We start from the raw sequence: 23698 nt of genomic DNA, 5'->3' as shown, positions 1-23698 counted from the left end.
CTGCTGTCAGTGTATTTGTATAAAACTCAGGTTAAATATTTCCAACATTTAACATGTGAGTGACTGTTATCTTACTGCTCTTTGATCAAAACAAGAGGCTCCTCCTAGTCCTTTTTTGCTTAGTGTCCTCCCACATGAACTGGCTTCAATAAAGTGTTGGTCCCTAAAGGCAAAATACTGAGTTGATACAAACTGTATCTGTTATTTTTACTTTTCGTTTTAAATTCACGTCTAGCTATAATGTTCTCAGACAGAATGGTGTTGCCTTAACCATTGTTGGCAATTATCATTTGGATTTTTAGGTTTGTAATTCCCATGCACTTCCCCTTCGGTCTGCCACACTTTCTTAAGACTGCAATGAAAATTATACCTTGAATCCCTCTCGTCTGGCCATTTTTCAATGGATGTAATATTACTTTTGATTGGCTGTGCCCCTCTACTTCCTTTGTATTTTTCATATTTTGTTCTTGCTATTTAGTTTGAACTGGGTCAGATCTTGATCTACATTGCTGTCCTTCCAGCTGGAAATAGATGGATTCTATTAAATGCTTTAACTCTTTATTAAATAACACAACTTTGGTTTAAACTTGTAGATTTGTTCCTTTCTTACCAGAAGGTGATTAAGTGTGGAATTTCTTAGCCCCATGAATTGATTACCGAAAGTGCATTATATAAAACTAATTTGTCTAATGTTTTTGCACTAACATGTTTCAAACAGAGTTAGAAAGCACTTTTAACTAGAATTTTTTTTTACCTAAACAGCAACTAAACACATTATATAACAAACTTAAAGGTGACCTATCATGCAAAATGCACTGTTGAAAGTCTTTTATTTGTGTCCCCGGTGTTCCAGGGAACTCACCAAGTGTCAGAAAACACAACCCTCTCTATTTTCCTCCATACCCAAATCTCTTAAAAAGGGGCTGCAACGGATCTGATACAGACTGATCCAGATTTGAACACTTCTATGACGTCACAGAAGTGGCGCTACGGCTATTGGGCCAACTCCACCAATCAGGAGGAGACAGCCCCGGACATTGTCGTTCGAAAGCGCTGGAGACGCTGTTGTACATATGCCAGGCCTGTAGATGGTGCTGTTCTCACAGAATCAGCCCATGAAAAGACAGTGTTAAATTGAGCGAAATTAAGACTGGCTGTTTGGTATTTTGAAAAATAAAAAGTATAAATATGCCTTAATATAGGTATGGTCCTACACTATATTATTCAAATATAGCATGATAGGTCCACGTTAAGCAATAAAACATAAATGAAATCACGGGCACGAACCCGCCGCCCTTTCTAATAATTATGACAAAACAAAAGTATCCGAGAGTAAAACCACAATATCTTAGTCACATGTAAATCTGGAATTTTGCCTTTTGATGGCTTTTTCTCAGAGGGGTTTTTGGCCTCAATCGGGCACTGTAGCTTTAAAATACCGCAGTGCCGTCTGGGTAGTATGTGCTAAGTGTTTTGAGCAAAGAATGAACAGATGGTCGCCTTTTCTATGGACATATACGCTTCAAAATACTATGTATGTAACGTAATTTTAATTTACAACCAACTTTGCGCTGTTATACTTCCCCTGTTTGAATAGGAAACGCCGCAAACTGGGGACTCCCTTGTTTATCGTCTGTTTTATATGTGCAATAAAATGAGCTACATTGCTAATTTAGCATTGTAGACGGAAACAATTAACAGTTACACTCCAACTGTTATTGCTAAGTTAAAACCTAACGGCTTTGAGGGATGGAACCACTATGTCTTTAATGTGTTAAGGCATAGTATTTATATTCCTTATGTGGCTTGTTAAGTCAGTAGGATATCCTTTGTTTCCAATCGCCACGCTATACTGATTGCTAGGAAGGAATCGGGCATCAGCAGGGTGGGGGAACATGGATGAGAGTGCCGAAAAGGTTGTCACCGACGACATTGTCATTATCGTGGAAAACGAGGCAGAAAGTTTGCCAGCCGAGGAAGAGAGGCTGAAACAGCAAGGCACCTTCGGGCTCATGGATACCTGCCCCGTCTGCAAGTTAAGCTTCCACAACAGAGAGCCCAAACTACTACCATGTCTGCACTCTTTCTGCAAGAGGTGTCTCCCAGCCCCCTTCAGGAGTGCTGATCCAAGACGTGACACGCAAGGTCAACTCGACAACAACAAATCATGTGAGTAAAGTATTGTTGCAACTCTGATACCAGTTTTGATGATTGCTGTAACTGTGACAGAGAAGCTCTTTATATCTAGAAATGACACAGATTGGGCTAGCTAGCAGAAATGTAAGTTATTGACAGCGTAAAAATAGTGTCCTTTTTAAAAAATTGGGTCCGGATGATGTGGACAATAGTACATTTCAATATCTTTTGACTTTGATATCATATGGCATAGGTTTGGGGATAATTGTTGTTGCTGTCAGGATATTTATACACACCAGACAGCTGAAACAGCATCTGAGACCAGCCTTCACTTTTATGTTTTATGTAACTAACTAACATCTTGTCTCAAATGCAAAGTCAATACCAAAAACACAGCCTGTCTCTGTGTCAATATCATATGAAAAGCCTGAGGGATTACTTTCTTGTCTTATGTCACCCAGCTAATTAATGTTGGCAGATGTGAGCTTTAATAGTGGATCTTGTCTCTTCAACAGTGGGTGCCATACGATGTCCAGTATGCAGACAGGAATGCTGGGAGATGGACATGTTGGACAATTTCTTTGTCAAAGATTCTGCTGAGATGCCGAGCAGCACCGTGGAGAAATCCAGCCAGGTTAGACGTCCCTTTACTCTCCTCCCGACTGATTGTTTATATGACACCTCTCTCCCCAAACTACAATGTATTTATTTTTGGCTTTTACAGGTGTGTATGAGCTGCGAAGACAACACAGAGGCAACGGGTTACTGCGTGGAGTGCGTGGAGTTTCTGTGTGTGACATGTATCGAGGCGCACCAAAGGGTCAAGTTCACCAGGGATCACACCATACGCCAGAAAGAGGAGATGTCTCCAGGTAGTGTGTGTTTACACGCCATTAAGTCAAGAAATATTCTGCAAAAAGAAGAACTTAAACCAATTTAGATGTTGCCTGCTGTACTGCAGCGATTATGAATTGCATGGTTGGAGACAACTGTAAGCTATACAGTGTGTTTCCATGACAAAACTTTTACCTAGTTGCAAAAAAAAGGATAATTCATTGCCTTTAACACATGTAGACAAACTGATCAGTCACTTTCTTTTGGTGTTTTAAAGCTAAACAAATTATTCTAGACACCATAAGCTGACTCTATGTTCTTCATTTCCCCATGTATGTTTCTCAGAGGCAGTAGGTATGTCCACACAGAAGCCCGTGTTTTGTGATGTCCACAAGCAGGAACCGCTGAAGCTGTTCTGTGAGACGTGCGACCGGCTCACCTGTCGGGACTGTCAGCTGCTCAAGCACAAGGATCACAAGTAAGCGGATTTTGGACTAAATTGAACCGGGCCAAAAACATTTGTCATAAAAATGAACTTTCAGGAATAATTATACTTTTTTTTTTTTTGTCCAGTTACCAGTTTTTGGAGGATGCGTACAGGAACCACAGGCAGTATCTGGAGAACATGACGCAGCAGTTGCAAGACAAAAGAAGGGCCATCGCGGAAGTGTCCGGCTGTATCAACAACGGGTAAAATCCTGTACAGCTTGAACTTGCTTAGAGGATCGACATTTTTCAGACTTTAAAAACGTTCAAGATCATTTGTATATTGTATAGACTGATGCTTATATTAAAATTCCCTTCCACAGACTCCAGCAAGTCGATGAGAACAGGAAGTCGGTCACTAATGAAATAAAGAAGTCCATTTGTGGCCTGATCATGGAGATCAACAGGAAGGGGAAGATTCTGGTTAACCACCTTGAGGTATGTTTAATACGCATTGTTTAGTGGCTTTCAAAAGACCGTTATGACCTTTTAGATTAATTATTAATCATGATGCATTTCCACCTAGGCTCTGACTAAGGATCACGAGCTGGGTTTGAAAAAGCAGCAAGACGACGTCAACTCCCTGAGCAGGCACCTGGATCATGTGATCAACTTTACCAAATGGGCCACAGCCAGCCACAGTGGAACAGCCCTGCTGTACTGCAAGAGACTGGTGGGGGACTTTGACTTCAAACAGCCATCTGAATTATTCTTCACTATATCTTATAATCTCCGTTTTCTTTAAAATGTCTTTTTGTTTTCTAGATCCTCTTTCAGATCCATTACCTAATGAGAGCGAGCTGTAATCCCTCAATCGTCCCTCAGAGTTCTGTTCGCTTTCAGTGTCGCTCTGGTTTCTGGGCCACCAATGTAGACCTTGGTAAGACTTACACTTAACCTACTTTATGAGTGACTTAACATGTCAGTGTGCTCTTGTATCTAGGAAAGAAGTTAGTTATTTAATCTCCTTCATTTCTTCATCTCGTGTTTTCTGTTTACACAATCTCCTCCTCTTGATTATATATTTTTTCTCAAACATTTTTAAGATGGTGAAAAAACAATAGAGTTGCATTGTGGGTAATGAAGGCACCGAGTTTTGAGAAAGTCTAATGGGTGGAATTGAGAAAAGCAATATCTCTGGTTCATCCATCGTGTCTCTGACAATGGTTGAGTACTCTCCTAAGGCTCTGTGTCTTTTGCTGACACAAAGAAAGCCTCCTCCCATCTTCTTTTATGTTGCTATACCAAAAGTGTCTTGACAGCATACCAGCGATTTCTGAAAAGTTGAAATATTTGTTTGACTTGAAGTGCACAGAGTGGTTTTCCCAAGACTGCTTCATGTACTCATTCCTTTTTGAAAATATTTGAAAAAGATGCTGTTGCTCAGACAAATACACTATTTCTACACAGGCCTTAAGCTTAGTTTAGTCACAGGCCTTATATTAAGCTTAGTTTAGTCCCAGGCCTTAAGCTTAGTTTAGTCACAGGCCTTAAGCTTAGTTTAGTCCCAGGCCTTATATTAAGCTTAGTTTAGTCCCAGGCCTTATATTAAGCTTAGTCCCTCCCAAGTCCTGCTGCTGATGATTAAATTGCTGATTGTGTGCTTATTTTCTCCAGGTTCTCTTGTTGTAGAAAGGGTCCCTGGCACCCGGCCGCCCAACCCCACCCTCAACCTCCCTACCCTCAACCAACCTGCAGGTCCCAGAGCAGAAGCCCCCCCCGGAAGTATGTCCGCCTCAGCTCAGCAGCGACAGAGCACGCTGGCTCAGCTCCAGATGCAGGTAGGACTTTCACCGTACCAATCCATTCATTATTGTTCAATGCTCCTTTACTCTCTGCTCACTGCTTTTAACCATGTACTCTATTGTCATCTATTCCATTGATAGACATCTGTTGTTCCTCTGTCCAAGGTGGACAAGATTTCACAGCAGCCCCAAAGGCAACCCCCCCCTAACCACTGGTCCTGGTACCAAAATGTCAGACTCCCAGGGCCCCCCGGTCCCCCACCCCCAACCAGACCCATCCACGGAGGGTCCTCCCCCTCCCAAGGTCCCCCCCCAAGCATGGCACAGCCAGGCCGCAGATATGGGAGCTCCCAGCCCAGCACTAGAAGCCCCACCTCCTCCATGCTCCACAACACAGGCTTCCCCTCCCATCAGGTCAGTGCTGCGCAGGTAAAAGAGGACGATGTGTCGTGTGAGGAATGTACTGTATGTTCTGAATGCTAAACATGTGGAAAGGTTTTGTAGTTTGTGCTTATTAAAGTGTCAAGTACCAAATTGCCCCCCATTGGTGTTGTATTCAGCCCACTTTTCTTTTAATTACTTTGTTTTCTTTGAATATTTTAAACAGTTTTGAAATATTTTTAAGATTTTTATTTTTTTTAATCGGTATTTTGTTCTCAATAAAAGTCTAAATGTTTCACTGGAAAATCTAATCATAAGTGGCCTAATATGTAGAGGGTCTTTCCAGGATTTTAAAGGCCTACAGTTTCAGGCCCCAAACAGACAAACTGAATCCAAAAAAAAATTCTAAACCTACATTTGTTTGTCAACTTTTTCCTCTCTGTGTAGTCTCTGAGAGAGCTGATCCATGGCTCCTATCCTCCTAAACCTATGGAGATGTTGCAGGGTGCGTCCCGCTACCCACCGCCTCCATCTGCTGGAGCAGCTGCACACATGTCCCACCATCAGGTAGGCAGGAGAATGGAGAGGGACCTACTCTAGTCCAACGTGATTCCAGAGAGATAAATAGTTATTGGTGTTTTTTTTTTGTGTAACTTTAACGAAGCCCTAATCGTTTTTTCTTTCCCAAAGCGTGGCCTAGCGGAGGCTTCCTTCCTGAAGAGGAGTGAGGCAGGTGGATCCGTCCCCTCCATCACCATCTCCATCCCCATCCCCAAACCAAGCTTCGCTCCAAGCCAAGCTTCAGCAACTACGGACAAAATGAGCACCTTCAATTACATAGCAGCAGGTCATTATTACTCCTCTGATGTAGCAACAGCCATAAAGATCCGGTCCTGCGTCTTCAATGAAAGGGGCCTTTTTATAACACAAGACAGGAAAGGGAAAACCCCCAAATGCATTAATAGGGCCCCTATAATCTTGTCATATCAACTTCGAAACTTAAAATGTTTTTTCTTGTCTTCTCTCAAGTTCAAGCAAGGCAAAACTCCCCAATGGCCAAACCGTTTTCTTCAGACAGAGGCACAGGGTAAGAAAGGATCATTTCATCTGTCTTTATCACAGCTTCTCCACTCCTATCACAGTTTATTTTTTAAATATTTGTCCACTGTTCTCTGTATCTTTTTATTTCATGTTGTATTAAGGGGAGTTCATTCTAAACCTATCAGTGCTGGACTGGTGTTTCCTTCCTCACTCACTTTTGTGTGTCACTGTGCTATCACCGCAATGAGTAGAGCGATTTAGGAGGGAGATTATTGCAGTGGTAGATGCCGTAAAAATATTTGAAAGGTGCGCTGGCATTTTCGAACGTTTACCATCACACTACTAATCTTAAAGACCATTTCTACCATCTTAAGTCATGTGTCTAGTGCTGAAGTGAGACACACAATGGTTCTTTTATAAATAGTTATTATATATAGGGAGGCTGTGGCTCAGTGGATAGTGTGCTGGATTTGGAATCAGGGGGTAGCATGTTCGAGTCCCGCTGCAGTCAGCATGTCGTTGTGTCCCTTGGCAAGACACCCCAAATTGCTCCTGTGGGGACAGTACTGAATGTATGCTAGTCGCTTTGGATCAAAGCGTCTAACAAGTGACATGTAATGTAATGTAATGTATTAAATCCACGCCTGATAGACGCGTGAGAAGTGCTGCTTTTGATATGTGATTAGAAGCCTACGCACAACCTTGACATAACTTTAAATTGTGTCATGTTTTTGACAGCGGTTGTGTGTAATCTTGTCCTGGTCTACACTGTAATTGTTTCCCTTATTTAACTTTCAATTTGGAATATGTCCTTCTGATACCTATTTATTCAACTTTCTAATATTTATACAAGTTACATGTAGGTGATTTAGTGGGAAGAAATATTAAAATCCCTGTCTGGTCTTCCAAACGTCATGTAAACCAAGGCCAATGTGTATTTTCTTATGATGTCATGGTCAACATTTTCCCTTCTATTTTCTCCGGATATCTCTTTGCTGAAGGACGACTCCCTGGAAGCAGACTACGGAGGCTCCAGCTGCTCCACCATCCAAGAGAAGAAGAAGAGCGTCACCGGGGCCAGTCATCGTCATCAAGGACGAACCAGAGGACGAGGATGAAGTCAGATTCGTAAGAGAATGACTCGCAAGTTACATAAGTCCCAACAAGGTTATAAAAGTTTAGATTGATATATATTGAGAATCGTTTCAGTTAGCATAGTGTGTATAGAGAGGCGAAGTCCCGCCCATCTACTTCCGACCCATGGGTCCTTATTTCGGAAAAAGTATGTATTGAAGTCAATGGGGAGAGAAAACGTTTACACATATTACACTACACATATGATGTTTGTCAATCTTAAAAAATTATTTCCATGTCAAAAAAGTCACAGTTTGTCGTAAAACTGTTGAAATATAAGACTATGAAAAATACGCAACTAGAAAGACTACAAATCCCAGAATCCCGGTCCCGCATGCTGGCTCTTACAGAACCGACTAACTCCCCTTGTGTGTATGTACAGCTCTCAACATGCCCAGACTTGTTGTGATTTTCACCTCTTTTAATACTCTTCGCCTCATTCTGAAAGAAAGAGGTGAAATGTGCCAACGTGACGGCCATCTTGGTTTGTGGTGCGAGACGGGAGATTTAGTTCATTGAGCGGTTTCACACATAAAAGTGTTACTTCACAGTTTGACGACACATTTAAAAAAATTGACTTGCAAAATTATCTTTTCAATTGACAAACATCACATGTGTAATTCGTGGCACAATTCAAACGGAATTGAAAGATAACCTTTCTCTCCCCATTGACTTCAATACATACTTTTTCCGAAATAAGGTCCCATGGAGGTCCCCCTGAAAGGGAGGGACTTCTGTGATGCACTTGCGACACAGCGCGTTCTACTGGGATGTCAAGGTTGTCAATTGCTTTTTTTGTCACAATAGATGGCAAAAAGGTATGTTAACATTTAATCTATCAGCTTTTAAACAGTTAATATATATTTTTATTTTACTTTCTCTTAAAGTATATTGCTTTTATTTAGTGTCAGTTAACAACAATATTTTGTACGGCTTAATTTCATTTAAGTGTACCATAATACCCTGGTCCAGAATGTCTTAGTTCATTTTGCATTTTGTTTCTTTTTAGCATGTTAGTAAATGGTCATGGGTTTGCAACAGTGTTTTCATCATATTTCTACCTCTACTAAATATGGAGCTTGTCAACGCGTGCAGGAAGATTTCATGTCCTGGAGAAATCCCGGCCACATTTTTTTTTAATTGGGATTGGATAGGAATGCTTAATGCAGAATGACGTCATCAAGGCATGTTGAAGGCTATGTAAAATAAAACAAGTTCCGTAGACTCGTACATAACACAACATTTTTTTTTATTTCGTAAGCCCATGCCGTAACTCTTAACACAAGGAATTTCCCTATGTTCGAGGCCTATATATTCACATATTAAAAAAAAGTGTCTTGGTGTCTAACTGCGTCCATCCCACGTCTTGTTTCCCTGCAGGTGCAGTCCAGCCTGCCGGACAGCAGCACCGGGGCTCAGTCGATTCCTCGGCCGCAGATCAAGGTGTCCGTCCCGGTCTCCCTCCCTGCGTCAGAGTCTGGGAAAGAGCAGCATCCCGCAGCAGAGCCAGAGTCTGAGAAGAGGGCGGAGCCGGTGGAAGATCCCAACGAGGACTGGTGCGCCGTCTGTCAGAACGGAGGGGAGCTGCTCTGTTGCGACAAATGTCCCAAAGTCTTTCACCTGGCCTGCCACATCCCCGCTCTGAACGAGTCCCCGAGGTGAGAGACCTCGGGGCTATAGATGCACAAAACATTTTGATAAAAATGCTTCTGCCCACATGAATACGTTTGCACTCATTATTTCTGCTGTAAAGGCACTTTATCTTTGAGAGTTATTATTTTGTCATAGAGTATATCCGGATTCAAAACCACTGTTTCTCTGATTTACAGAATTTCAACATTACATATTTCACTAAAAATCGAATTCTGTCATCACGTATTGTAGAGATTTGTGTTTTTAATATTGTTGAGTGTTTCTAGATTTTGGAGGTATATGTTCTTTGAATTGCTAAAAGCCGTTTGAATGTTTCTTTCATTAAGTAATTATACTTGTCTTTATTTTGTTTACAATAGTATGAATGAAAGAAATAGTAAGAAATATGTTTTTTGAGGAAAATATTTTACAAAAAATGATATTAAACTGCAATTCTTCAGTTTCTTGTTGTCAAAATGGAACAATGTTAGGCCCTGTTATAATGCGTCAGAAATATCACATGTTATAATATGTACAGTACGCAGTATTCTGTCACTGATCATTTAAAATCGGCCTACTTTACATTTCTAAAGAGCTTCCTGATGGGTATTGTGATAATCTGTTCTTAGGTCTTTTACTTTCCTAACATTGGCTGGTTGTGCAGACAGCCCTTACAGCAGCCACAGACAGAACACTTTTGATCATACTAAGCAGATTTTCCATCAGCTTCTCTTGTCTTGGTGTCTCTTCACAGCGGGGAGTGGTTCTGTTCGCTCTGCAGAGACCTCGCCGCTCCTGAGATGGAGTACGACTGCAAGGGCAAAGGCGACCCCGTCTCTGAGGGATTCCCGCCCGCAGAAAGAAGGGTATAAATAACTGTTATTTACCTTTCTGTGCATGACTTCCTTACTTAAGACTGGCTTGTATAGTCAGTCTTTCCACTGTCTCATCAAACATCTCCATAATATGATACATTCAATGTCTGATTTAGTTATTTTTCAATTTACAGAGGTGTGAGAGGCTGCTACTGCGTCTGTTCTGCAATGACTTCAGCACTGACTTCCAGCAGCCCGCTACTCCATCAGTAAGTTACTGTATTTTGAGACAGAAGTCATATCAGTATGTTTATATCAGGTGTACGAGCTGATAACGTTATTTTCTAATGTAGGAGACGAGGAGGTACAAGGAGCTGATTAAGACCCCGATGGATTTGTCGATAGTGAAGAAGAAACTGGAGTCCAAGGCGCAGGGAGGTGAAGGCTATAGCGGTCCGGACGGGTTTGTCGCAGATGTCCGGCTCATATTTTTAAACTGTGCGAAATACTACAAGGTAAACACTTTTATAACGGATATCTACGAAAAATGATTGTAATATAGTCTAATGCCAAAACTCCCCAGTGACATTTCTTTCTTTAAAGTACATACTCTATCATTTTCTCCTCTATTTGTATGCACTGTCTGTACAGGCGACCTCAGATGTGGGGAGTGCAGGTCTGTACCTGGAGGACTACTTTGAGGAGCAGGTGAAACTCGTCTACCCAGAAAGGCTCTTCCCCGGAGGGAGGGAAGAGCAGATGATCCCCCCTTTGGAGGACGAGATCGAGGAGGAGGAAGAGATGATGGGGGAAGGCATGGCTCCCATTGAAGACGATAAACCGATAAGTCCTGCAGGAGAAGGAATCCCCCCTGTGGAGGAGGACTCGACTGTGGAAGAAACAACAGTTCCAGTTGAGGAAAATAAGTCTGAAACGGAGGAGAAGGAAATGGAGAAGGAAATGGAGACAGAAATGGAGACAGATGTAACGGCAGCTGAGGAGGGAGACATTCCTCCATCAGAGGAGGCAAAGCAGGACAAGGAGACACCTGTGAAGGAGGCACAGAGCTCTCCAGCTGCAGATAGTGAAACAAAAGACAAGTCAGCTGACAGCTCCCTAGAAAATGAGAGCTCTGAGCTCCATACAGACACAACTGAGGATCCCCCGGACACCCAGAAGGAGGAGTCGGCTCCTGCAGACACAGCCAAAGAGGGGGAGTGATCACAACAGAGCTGTAGAACAAGATGGATGACTTTGGTCTTCCTCGGAATTGGCCCCAGTGGGGACCGACATTTACTGCAATCAGACACTTTTCTGAAAAAACAGTTATATCGGCAATAGGAAAGAAGTACTGCTTCACTACATTTAGTAGCTGTATCATGCAGGATATGATAAAGGGATTTTCTTTTGCTGAAGGTTGCAATTGTAATGTATCATAGACTATTATTTACAGGAATGAGGACACGGAAAAGCACACGCATACGTTTATTGGTTGACAGAATCTCGTTTTCAGATAGAGAAAAAGGATTTTGGATTCATTCTGCATGCAAGATGTCTTGGTATAAATAGTAATTCCTCCATTTTCAATTGACAGGCTCATGAACAAAATAGTTTTTCTTGTAATAGTTTTTATTTTATTATTATTGTATTAATGCTATGTATACTACTTTTAGGGTCGCTGTAAATTGAGCTACTCGGTTGTTTGAGAGCGAAACTTGAATTGCAACTATTATGGAACCTTTTTTGCGTTGCCAGTTTGATGCTTCTTATCCCCCATTCCCCAACAATGTGATATAAAACAGCAGCCTTGTTGGTTTTTAGAACAACTCTTCTGACATTATCACAGTGTTCTCCCAATTATGTCCTTGCTCTTCTGCAGGATGATTATTTTCACATAAGATTAAGCCTTTTTTTTTTATTTTTTTATTCTTCTTCTTCCTAAACCTTCCTGTATTGCCATCAAGAGAAAATAATGAAAACCTCCACTTTAATTTTAGATGATTTGTTTGAAGAACCTCGTTTAAAAAAAAATATTTATTGAGGTTAAACCTATGAACTCCACGGACAAACAATGTTGAGAATAAAAAATAACTACTTTTACAATATTTGTAATAAACAGGGTTACATGTTAATCTTATTTGTGCTTCGCTCTTCGATCTTTTTTGTCTTTATTTTTTCTGTTTTAATATTGTAAGATGCTGGTGCAAGATTGCTTTGAGGAGCCACGAGTTGATATAAAATAAATAGGAAAACAGAAGAAAAAAAAATGTAAACCACACAAATGTATGCTCATGTTTAACCTCATAACTTTTGGTTGGTTTCCATTTTACATTAGTTCATCATTTTTACATATTCTGAAAAACTGTTTTAAAATGTCAACAATGGCACTCGAAGATAAAGGCAAATGCTGCGTTCAGGTGCTCCTCGGATGCTCGGTTTTCTGACTTCATTGATCACCGTTCCACCAAATTGCATTAAAATTGTGCTATAGCTAGATGCTAGGTTTTCCTTAACAATGAATAAATAAAACGAGCCAATACCGTAACTTCCTTCTGAAATAAGAAAAAGTTAATATATTTAGTTCAATTTATTTTGTATAATTGTATTTTTCTTCCTTTTTACTGTAGACTTAAATGTTCAGGGGGTTATAGACTTGTTTTTCCCGGCTTTTCTAAAACTTCGCTTTTTCTTCTACCCAGTCAACATGTACTTTGGATTCACTTTGCGCAATTTCGACACAAATAAATCAAATATCGGCCGTGTTTGAATTATTCAGTAGCTCTGACACAGCTCCATCCACCCCGCCCCCTGTGTCGCCTCAGATGTTCTTCACGGAGAGCTTTCACACAACACACTCACTCACACACACCGTCCACCGCTGTCATTCATCCGCCGATCAGTCCATTCATTTATTATAACCGTGACATTAAGAGGATATGGGAGGAAAACATCTAAAAGTCACTCCATGGGCACTTTGGACCATACTTAGTTTTTTTCTGTACGGGGTTCTACATGGACAAGGTAACATCATTTGATAACTTTTTGGTGTGTTACTTTTAACACACACCAAAATGGAGATATCCAAGCATTTTTTCGCCACGTTAAATTTAATTAAATCTGACTTTCATCAGGGGCAGTCATGATTTGTTTTCTTAATAATGCCTCTTCTGTGTATTTCTAATCCTTAGATGTTCAGGCTCCTACTGTACAGGAGTGCTGTCAGGATGGGATGGATCGGGCCCTGGGAGGACATGACTGTACAATCCTCCCCCTCATCTCCATCTCCTCCACCTGCAGGTAAAGCAACACCTGGTTTGTCAAAGGAGAATGTTAGAAATATGACCAAGCAAGGGTCAGCACAGAAGGAATGTGAAGTTGTTGTGTATTTAACCGTTAAAAAAGCTTTCCTTTGGGTATTTGGGCTCCGAATGCAACACAAAGGTCTTCAAACTGTGTTGAAATGTGTGTTTCCTGTACAGGCTAAGCTACAATTTGCAACGGTATGTTTAAAAGCAGGAAACACCCCCAGGGTATGAAGCCCCAAATCATGTCACAAATAACTACATAAGTACAGGCGTGAAATGCCCCCCCCCCCTGGAGCATTTTTAACACTAAAGGTCCCTATTTGACTGTAAATACATGGAAGTGGTGATTGATAACATAGAGAAACACCTGGTGAGCACATTGAGGTCAGTGGAGGGGACAATCGCAGAGGAGAGAAGACTTTTGATCATGGATAAATTAGGATTTTTTTTTAAGTAAATTGCAACGTATTACATCATAAATCCACTTCCAGTCAGTATGTCAATCAATAGCAAGCATTCCTTCACATGTTCCTTATCCAGCCGAAGAGAAAAGGGTGCGTTTTATTCTGCATTTGTTACATTTCTGTCGTTTTTCTGCAGGATCGCCCAGGAGCAGTGCTGTTTAGCAACAGCAGGAGACCAATTCTGTGACAAAGGCATGAACATGGCCAAGGAGCAAGGGGCCTGTGAGCGGCCCTTCTTCTCAGGAGGACCCTGGGAAACCAAGATCTCGAAGGTCCTTCCTAATGTCAATATCTTCGACCTTTACACGTCTCCTTGTTCTCACAATACACCTTATAAGTCAATACATAGTGGGAATTGTTTTCCTGACAGTATCGAGATAAGATTCCTACTTTACGACTGCTTTCTCCACCACCCCCCCCCCCCCCCCTCCTTTCTCCTGTTCAGATTTGTTGTGACTGCTGTGTGCTCGGCCTGATGACAGCGAGCCAGGCGTCCAGCTGCGAGCTCCAAGGTTTGACTCTGGAGAGGCTTTGTACGCAAGCGGCTAAAAACTGCTGTGGCATAAACTCAGCGGAGGAACCCAAACAAACAGGTAATAGATCTTAACAATCTTTTGATTAGCTCCACTCTGTCTTATCATGAAAGAAGAGCTATCCTGGCTGTTTGGGACATTCAAAAATAATCAGTACCCTCCATGTACACACACTAGGTGCCAAATGACTTACAGCTAGGTAGGAAAAACTCCCATTTGCTTTTTTGACCTTTAATTTGATTGCAGATGATCTGACCAAAAACGGATGACTTCTTATTCAGACTTCTTTTAGACATTTAGACACTTAATGGCTTTTTTGGGGGGACCCTTTACAGAAGGCTCATGATGGACAGTTTTGGTTTCTCTAAGGATCAAAATTGATCCAGCAGAGCCAAAGATCTCACATTTTGTATTCCTTTTAAAAGCTTCGGGCCTACATTACCAGCAAAGCAACTCAACCACAGTTCGCTCAGATATGCCAATAGTGGGTACAATCCCATCTTTTTTTTGTCTTCAAACTTAAATATTTTGGGCTTATTCATCAGCCCCAACAGATGATGAGTTATTGGTTATCATTTTAAGACAATTTATCAAAAATAATTCCATCCACCCTTTGATTCCGCCCCTCTGCATCTTTTAATGGATTCCTCACCCCTCCAACTAGTTTTTCTGTATCCTGCTGACAAACAGTAATTGAAAATTGGTAGCGTCACTAGAGGCAGAGCCCTCTTCTAATAAACTGGATACATGGCCTTGTTGTGGCAGCTGTGGAGCAGATCCCTGGGATACAGCGGTACTCGCCAGGCTAATCTGTAGACACCTTGCCAAATGGTGACTCAGGGCCAACTAGTGTTGTGTCTGGTGGTGGCTTTTGTCGCCGAGCTGGCTTCAAGTGAAAATACAACCAAATGTGTGGGAAGGACAGAGCTGCAAAAACATTCAATTTGAGCTGTATTTGTGGACTGTAGTTTTTTGGGGAATTTACCATTAATAAAATCATATTGTTTTATTTAGCAGGGACAATGCACAGTAATGAACACTTAAAACATTAAAATGTGTCAAGCGTAACAGTGCCAGATTTAGCTTTAAGCTAATTTCCATCCGCAGTCCCTCATATAAAACATTTAAGAAAATTACACTTTACAAAGATAGCAAAAACAAAATACATGATATGCAAAAAGTGCAAAAGAGCAAGAGCAGCATACACAAGTATTTATGACATGGTAATACAATATAGCAGCAACGACATATAAAGTGCAAGAAAAGATACAAGAGATACATAAGGTGCAAGAGGAGATACCCCTGTGTTAAAGTGCATTTAGAGATGCTCGCACGTCTGTTTGTTTCTAAACCATTCTTTGAGTTGACCTTTGAAGCTATTGAGAGTTTTAATTATGCTTTAAATCCATACCTCCAGTCACAGCAAAGCCTGCAGCCAGTTATACCACCAAGCCGCCAGAGGGATGGAATGGCTGTAGAGGTTTGGCACATTCATTTCTAAAATGATTTTAGTGATGTATGACACACTGTAACGTCTATTTCGTCACGTGTCCCTCCCCTGATTTCAGACTCCAATTGCTCACAGTTGTGTGTAGGGAACGGCACATGTGCATGCCTTGATGGTTATCAACTGCAATCTGATGGAGTGAGTTGTGTGGGTAAGTAATCTAAATAAAAACCCGGCTTTATTACTTAGAAAATAAGTGATTTCTACTGTTCAATGTTTCAGTCTGTTGATCGGCCCATACTGAAATATCTCAACAACTATTATTTGAATTATTATTTAAAAGAAATGTATTACAATATTCACAACCACTTTTCAGGATGAATTGTAATCAATAAGATTTCTTCTTTTGCGTTAAATTCTTATTTTATTGTTGTTTTTACGATATGTTGTTCCAATAGTTTTTCATAGTTTAGTTTCCCTATTACATTGTGAATTGTAGTGTTAATTAGGTGGAGGCTTCAATCACCACACTGGGTAAAGTACAATAAACTGAACAAACTAAATGCACTTATTTTTCTTATCTTTTAGTGGATGTCTCTCTCCTCAGATTCTAACGAGTGTCTGACTGGCTACCACAACTGCGTCTCCGGCCAAGTCTGCATTAACACAGAGGGTTCCTTTCGCTGTCAGAGGGAAACCAGCTGTGGCACCGGGTATGAACTCAGAAACGACAACGATTGCCACGGTAAAAAAAAATCCTTTCTAATCCTAACACTTTTGTTTATTCATAACAAGAAATTCTCCTAGATTTCAGTATTGCTTCTATCGTTATCTCCTCTTTGCTTGTTCCAGACATAGACGAGTGTTCTTTGGGCTCCCATAACTGTGGACCAGACTTTGTGTGCAACAACACTGCAGGCTCTTTCCGCTGCTACCCGAAGGAGAGTTGCCCGATCGGTTACATTCAGGACGCTGTAGGCAACTGTAACGGTCAGTTTAGTGTCACAAGGTCAAAACATTCCTCCGATAAAAATGTAGCTGTCTTAATGTAATGTTCTCTTCAGATTTTAACGAGTGTGCTGCCTACGCCAGTCCATGCCTGTCTGGCGAGACCTGTATCAACACAGAGGGCTCTTACACATGTCGCAGGAACAAAATCCCCTGTGGACGAGGCTACCATCTGATTGAGGACGGCACGCGGTGTGAAGGTGGATTCTGGCACGAAAGATTATCCGATATGTTTTTTTTGCTGCCACATTGATGTTCTTTTTTCATACGTGTATTTTCCCCTCTTCATGTTACAGATGTGGATGAGTGTCGTACAGGGAATGTTTGCGGCGTCCATGGTTGTGTCAATCTAGTTGGCACGTACCGCTGTGAATGCAGTAATGGCTTCATCTTCAACAGTATCACCAAGCTGTGTGAAGGTACGGTGCAAATTCATCACTTTATTTTTGTTTCAACTATAAAATTGTATGCATGTCAGCTATGAAATCTTGTATTTTCACGTTTTTTTTTTATAAAGTGAGTAGAGGAGAAAGAACTGCCTATTCTAGTCCCTTTGGTTGCCCTAGATCAGGGGTGTCAAACTCAATTTCATGGCGGGCCACATTCGCATCATGGTTGCACTCAGAGGGCCGGTTGTAACTTTAAGACTATATATATGTATCATATATAAATAATGTATTATATTACATTATTGGCTCTGCATTGGATTATTATCACATAGGGTAATAACTTCATAATTAACTAGGTCTGAAAGCAGAAGTCTCTTCAGTGAGAATGTCACAAAATGATTTAAAAAGAAAAGCCACATTCTGGAAAAAAAAGTAATATAAACAATAAAAGGGCAAATTCTAAGAAAAAAGGCAAATTCGAGATGCATTGTGCTCCATGTATGGGCAATGTGCTTCTGTAAAGCGGCACGTAACCGTATAATAAACATATTATATTCTTTGCAAGCTCTTGTGGGGCCACCTAAAATGAAGTTGCGGGCCGGATTTGGCCCCCGGGCCTTGAGTTTGACACCCCTGACCTAGATGTTCATGGATATTTGTAACACCAATTTCCCATCTAAATTCCCAGTAAGATTTATAGGAAAAGGGGCATCCATAAGTGTTGAATTACTGTAAAAGGCACAATTGTTCCTAAAATAAGTGCATCTGTGAAAAGTAAGAGTCACGAGCGATGCTTGGCTGAAGGTTATCTAAGTATTACCTGCAAGTGTGTGAAAGAGGCTTCAGACTCTCAGACTCACCGCCCCCTGTGTTCTTCAGATATCAATGAATGCAGACATTATCCTCTTCAACTCTGCGCCCACAAGTGTGAGAACACAGAGGGGTCCTACAAGTGCAGCTGCACCACTGGCTTCAAACTGACCCACGACGGTAGAAGCTGTGAAGGTAAAATCTCTTAATTTCAGTCATTTACTAAGACTTATGTCGGGGTTATACAATATGGCTGATGTAAAAACCTAAATTGTGTCATAGTCTTTCCGAATGCATTTTTTAAACTCTGTTCCTCTGTTCCTGCTAACAGATGTCAATGAGTGCGAAGCCAACCCTTGCAGCCAGGAGTGTGCAAATGTTTACGGCTCGTACCAGTGCTACTGTCGCCGTGGTTACCAGCTGAGTGACATCGATGGGATAGCTTGTGAAGGTACTGTTTGACTTCCTGGTTCTTGGTGAGGCAACAAAACCAACAAGAGAGTAATCACATGTCCCATAAAATAAGTTCTTCTAACCAGATTTGACCGTTTCCCGCTCTCAGATATCGATGAGTGTGCTCTGCCTACTGGAGGTCACGTGTGTTCCTACCGCTGCTCCAACGCCCCGGGAAGTTTTTACTGTACCTGCCCTTCTACAGGCTACACACTCGCACACAATGGACGCACGTGCCAAGGTCGGTCGATGAAGCTTTGGTCAACGATAAGTGAATTGTAAATGTTTTTTTTTTATTAACCTTTGGCTTGTTTTCAGACATTGATGAATGTGCCGCGGGGATCCATACTTGTTCTGTCTCCGAAAGATGCTTCAACATCCAGGGAGGGTTTCGCTGTCTGTCCTTTGCATGTCCGCAAAACTACCGGCAAGCAGCACAGCGGTAAGAGCTGATGGTTTCTTGGTAATGACAAGCTTTGGTAATGAATGGTTCACTGTCCCTATCTTACTTCTCTGTAGTTTAGTTTTAAGAATACGTTTTTCTAATTTCCTGAGTTTGTTTGTCCGGTTTTGGACTGCTCTGGACGCTTTCAACACTCTTTTCTTATTATCTGGCCTTCATAAATTATTTCCTCTCTGTTCTTTGCCTCTTTTTCCACCATGTACGCAGCCGATTCTGCTCTCCATCCAATCAGTATTTCATTTTTTCCCATTTCAGCCGTTGCGAGCGAGTAACTTGCGAGTTCACGCGGGATCCTGCGTCGTGTTTCTTGCTCCCGCTGAGAATCTCCTTCTACAACATCAGCTTCCCAACCAACACCCCCGTCCCTGCTGTGGTTTTCCGGATGGGACCCTCTAATTCTGTGCTGGGAGACAAAATGCTGCTCAACATAGTGTCCGGAGATGAGGAAGGATACTTTGTCGTGCAGCAGCATGCATATGGAGGAGAGATCTCACTTCGCCGTACCTTAACCCTGCCGCGGGACTTCTTTCTGACCGTGGAGATGAGGTTGATTCGCTACGGGATGGCTCATCTGTATATGGCCAAGATTGCGGTGTTTATCACAAACGAGCAGCCTATCCGGCCTTCAAGAACATTTCCATATTAGAAGTCTGTGAAATAAAAGAAAATACGCATTTTGTACCCAGTGCGCATGTTTAATAAGGTTTTTTTAATTTGTTTTTATCTATCCTTTTACTTCAAGCAGGACTCACAGCTGCAACTTTCTATCTACCCTTGAAACAGGGCAAATGAATAATTGTTGTTCAGTGATGCAAAAAAAAGACTAAAAAAAGAAGAAGATACCACAGCAGTCTTTATGATGAACTGGAGTGACTATTTATTTGTATTGCTAAATTCTGCTTCTCAGTATTGAGCGAAAAGGATTGATGGCATTCTCTGTCTGTAGCCTATGCTTAAAATGAAGCTGCAGCGAGCATCAGGTTAGCTTACTTTAGCATAAAGAAACAGCTAGCCTGGCTCTGTACATCAGATACTCGAGAAAGTCACCGCGCCTAGAAAAGACGTTGTCCATGACATAAACCTTACAAAAAAGATATAAAGTTAGTGAGATTTTGAGGTGCTGGTAGCCATTGTGTATTACTTTTGATCAGAACTAAGCTAGCTGTTTCCATTCTGTATGCTAAGCTAAGCTCGGTGGCTCCTGTTGCTTTAAATTACACATAGGCCTACAGACATGAGGTTGGTATTGATCTTCTCTTTTTACTTTTAGCAATACATTTATTTGTCTCCAACCCCCCAAAAAAACCAATTACTTATAGTTTTGTTGTTGGTACTAGTAACGGATTTGAGTGGTTATAGTTCTAAGCAATGTTGCTATTTGAATTGCGGTTGAAAGCAGAGATGGATTTCTTTGAAAAAGTGCCTTGTCATTTTATCGATTTTTTTCAACACTTAAAACCCTTCTCTTGCGTTAGGTCATACCCCCCTTCCCATACTATTTTAGGTCAAAATTGACCGGTTTGTTTTGCCAACACATTCTCACTCCCAACTCGGCCTATGTTGACGTTATGTCAGGGTCCCTGTCGTCACTTTCCAACGCAAGGGAGAGCCCTTTAGCGTCGAGTTTCAACTATCAGGGAGTCCCATTGACTTGCATATAGAGCTCCCTGAACGTTGGTAATAGACGAGTTAGGATCGCGGCGAAATGCTCTCCGCAGATCCATTCTCACAGCGTTTATCAACCTTTTTCTTACTCAATATCAAGCCAAACTTATTGTTTTTACTTCTTTATTTTAATTGAATAATGTAGGACTTTTGTTGCCGTCAGTTAGGGGAGAGCAGGGGCTCAGAAAACTGAAATCTGTATTGTTTCATCATTTTGTATTCTTTTCTAAACCACACACTGTTATTTGCTCAACAATAAGACTCAATTATCCTTGTGTTTATTTATTTGTTTGATTGTATAATGTCGGACTTTTGGAGTCGTACTTTTGGAGTCGGACTTTTGGAGTCGGACTTTTGGAGTCCGTCAGGACCGAGGGTATATAGTAGTTGCTCAAGAGAATTTTACACCCGGAAGCAAGTATTCTCTCCGCTTCGCAGATTAGTCCTCAAGTTCTGTGATTGGATGTTTTAGCCGCAATGCACGTTGGGATATGGTGTTTATGTGATGTGAAATCCGAAAACATTTTTAAAAATAAAATAATACTTTATTCCGAGTGTTCTTGCTTTTCTCTTTGGATGTCATCACATAACGGCATTGTAATACACGGTTTGGCTGCATTAAATATTACACATCTGCCGTAGTTCTTTATTTATAGAGCCCTGATGAGAAGACTTCTGGACAAACAGGAAGAACTGAATATGTGACGTGGATCATAAATATATCAGCAATTAAACAACATCTTCAATTTCTCTTCACAATATACGTCTCCTTGCAATATCAATACTAATTTGGCTGACTTTTATATTTGAACCAATTGGTAGATAGGCTATATTTAAACCATAAGGGTGCACAGCTGATAGAAAGGAACACTAGTGGTTAAAGCACGTTATTGAATTTTATTATTTGTATTATTAGATATTAATAGGAGACACAGACAGACAAACTAATAAGGCTTTATTTAAACATTAAAGAATACTTTAGGTTAAGGTCTTATTTTGAATAAGAAAAAAGCTTTGGGGGTATAANAAAAACGAAAGATATGTAGAATGGATCATTCAAATATAAAAAAAAAAACGAAAGAACAAGAGTCTCTCAGAGTATATCACTGTATTTTTTTAATGTCAGCCTATTTTCGTATGTCCTTAATGTCGTCTTACCAGTGCAGGAAGTTGATGGAGTAACTCCAGTGGTCCTCGATGTGCCAGCAGAACGAGGAGAAGCACATGCCCACGTAGAGCCAGGGCACCTTCATACCCGAGATGTCCACATTGATGTGTGTGAGCACCGACTGCTCCAGCACCGGCATGCTGACATTAAAAAAATACAGTGATATACTCTGAGAGACTCTTGTTCTTTCGTTTTTTTTTTTATATTTGAATGATCCATTCTACATATCTTTCGTTTTTCCCTTCCTCCTCCAGGGGTGAGCCGAAGACTTGGTATGGCGTGCCGGCGTCTGCAGCGGAGAAGCTGGAGGCTGTCATGAAAAAGTTGGCTCCGGAGCTTTTTGACTCCCAGCCTGACCTCCTCCATCAACTGGTTACCATCATGAATCCCAACGTCCTCATGGAGCACGGTGTCCCTGTGAGTACTCTGTTTGGTGGGGTTGATGTAGAGTGGTGCAGGGATGATGTATTTTTGTAGGCTGGTCCGCAAGTTAACCTCACAAAGGCTCCCTTGACCAAAATCAATAAGATCTTTTCATTAGATTTGGAATATTGCAGAAAATAAGATCTGTGACAAACACAATTGGCTCCATGTTGATTGTGTGCATATTCCCCCCTTCAGGTGTACAGGACCAATCAGTGTGCAGGGGAGTTTGTGGTGACCTTCCCCAGGGCCTATCACAGCGGCTTCAATCAGGGCTACAACTTCGCAGAGGCCGTCAACTTCTGCACCGCTGACTGGGTGAGAGCAAAGCAAATACTGCCCCCATTTAAATAAAAAAACTTGAGAGAAGTTTTAAAAAAAAAAATCTTTATCTTTGCCCTTCCCTAGTTACCCATGGGTCGTCAGTGTGTTTCCCATTACCGACGCCTCCACCGCTACTGCGTCTTCTCCCACGAGGAGCTGCTCTGCAAGATGGCTGCTGATCCAGAGAGTCTGGACGTGGAGCTGGCTGCCGCTGTCTGCAAGGAAATAGGAGACATGATGGAGGAGGAGACTAAGCTCAGACAGGCTGTTCAGGCAATGGTAATTGTCTTTTCTTTGTTTATGTTTAATGTATGCATGTCTAAGGTGGGCTGAATGGCTGTTATATCACTTTGAATCTTAAATCAGGGGGAAGTAAACCTGATCGGGACGTCCTTACTTTATATCATCCCAGTGATGGCATAATCTGTTCTCTTTCTACAGGGGATTTTGTCTTCGGAGCAGGAGGTGTTTGAACTTCTCCCAGACGATGAACGCCAGTGCTACAAGTGCAAGACGACGTGTTTCCTGTCTGCTCTGACCTGCCCCTGCAGCCCCGACAGACTGGTCTGTCTCACGCACGCAGCAGATCTCTGTGACTGTGCCCTCGGCAACAAGTGTCTCCGGTAAGTGTTGGTTTGCTACAATGCTGCACAGTGTCTAATAAGTGAGGGAGAAGAACCCCGACAATGAGAGCAGGATCCTGCATCATCCTAAAGGTTTTCTTTACTTGCCGTCGCTACAGCTCTATCATACTTATTTATTATTATTATTACTCAATGTAAAAAATAATCTCGCGACAATCGTCGTCACTGAGTTTCGCGACCATCTTATATGTGCTAATGTGTTATAATCTGCACATTCCTAAGTCAAATGACACCTGTAATGGGTGTCCTCGTTTACGGCCGATTTCACAGAACGGGTTCCTGGTGTTGCCGGGACTGCGCTCACCGCCGGCATGCCAGCCCTAAGCTTTGACCGTCAAGTGGTATGCGGGAACTCCGACTACTGTTGCGAGATTGGTGAGCGCGGTTTTGGCGGGTAT

General features: G+C 41.5%; 3 protein-coding genes across 8 annotated transcripts in view; all 3 read left to right on the top strand.

Moving 5' to 3' along the window:
* The first annotated feature begins 1454 nt into the window (after positions 1-1454).
* Positions 1455-12341, top strand: trim24 (tripartite motif containing 24). Of its 6 annotated transcripts, XM_010795467.1 has the most exons (20): positions 1462-1534; positions 1864-2169; positions 2652-2770; positions 2861-3008; positions 3316-3448; positions 3544-3660; positions 3780-3894; positions 3983-4129; positions 4222-4336; positions 5074-5237; positions 5343-5630; positions 6030-6149; positions 6273-6429; positions 6612-6669; positions 7625-7751; positions 9138-9415; positions 10144-10255; positions 10399-10473; positions 10558-10719; positions 10847-12341. In XM_010795467.1, the coding sequence occupies exons 2-20, from the start codon at positions 1896-1898 to the stop codon at positions 11423-11425; spliced, it is 3288 nt and encodes a 1095-aa protein (XP_010793769.1). In that variant the 5' UTR covers positions 1462-1534; positions 1864-1895; the 3' UTR covers positions 11426-12341. The 6 variants fall into 6 exon arrangements, with proteins under 6 accessions (XP_010793800.1, XP_010793793.1, XP_010793785.1 ...); XM_010795498.1 differs by having other exon boundaries at positions 1455-2169; positions 5367-5630; positions 10856-12341; XM_010795491.1 differs by having other exon boundaries at positions 1455-2169; positions 5367-5630.
* Positions 12342-13041: 700 nt separating this feature from the next.
* Positions 13042-19064, top strand: LOC104966263 (fibulin-1). The gene is made up of 14 exons (XM_010795449.1): positions 13042-13225; positions 13393-13501; positions 14110-14245; positions 14419-14566; positions 15924-15986; positions 16075-16164; positions 16561-16698; positions 16806-16943; positions 17018-17161; positions 17258-17380; positions 18230-18355; positions 18492-18611; positions 18723-18854; positions 18932-19064. The coding sequence occupies exons 1-14, from the start codon at positions 13141-13143 to the stop codon at positions 19057-19059; spliced, it is 1680 nt and encodes a 559-aa protein (XP_010793751.1). The 5' UTR covers positions 13042-13140; the 3' UTR covers positions 19060-19064.
* A 3055-nt stretch (positions 19065-22119) lies between these two features.
* Positions 22120-23698, top strand: part of LOC104966380 (lysine-specific demethylase 5A-like) — a 13595-nt gene continuing 12016 nt past the window's right edge. Inside the window, exons 1-4 of the mRNA XM_010795570.1 lie at positions 22120-22326; positions 22531-22650; positions 22741-22935; positions 23098-23279. Coding sequence (XP_010793872.1) covers positions 22120-22326; positions 22531-22650; positions 22741-22935; positions 23098-23279 — 704 coding nt within the window. The remainder of the gene's footprint in view (positions 22327-22530; positions 22651-22740; positions 22936-23097; positions 23280-23698) is intronic.

The sequence above is a fragment of the Notothenia coriiceps genome, unplaced genomic scaffold, assembly GCF_000735185.1.
Source record: "Notothenia coriiceps isolate Sejong01 unplaced genomic scaffold, NC01 NC01_scaffold00002200, whole genome shotgun sequence".
NCBI lineage: Eukaryota > Metazoa > Chordata > Actinopteri > Perciformes > Nototheniidae > Notothenia > Notothenia coriiceps.
This window is presented reverse-complemented; position numbering and strand designations above follow the sequence as displayed.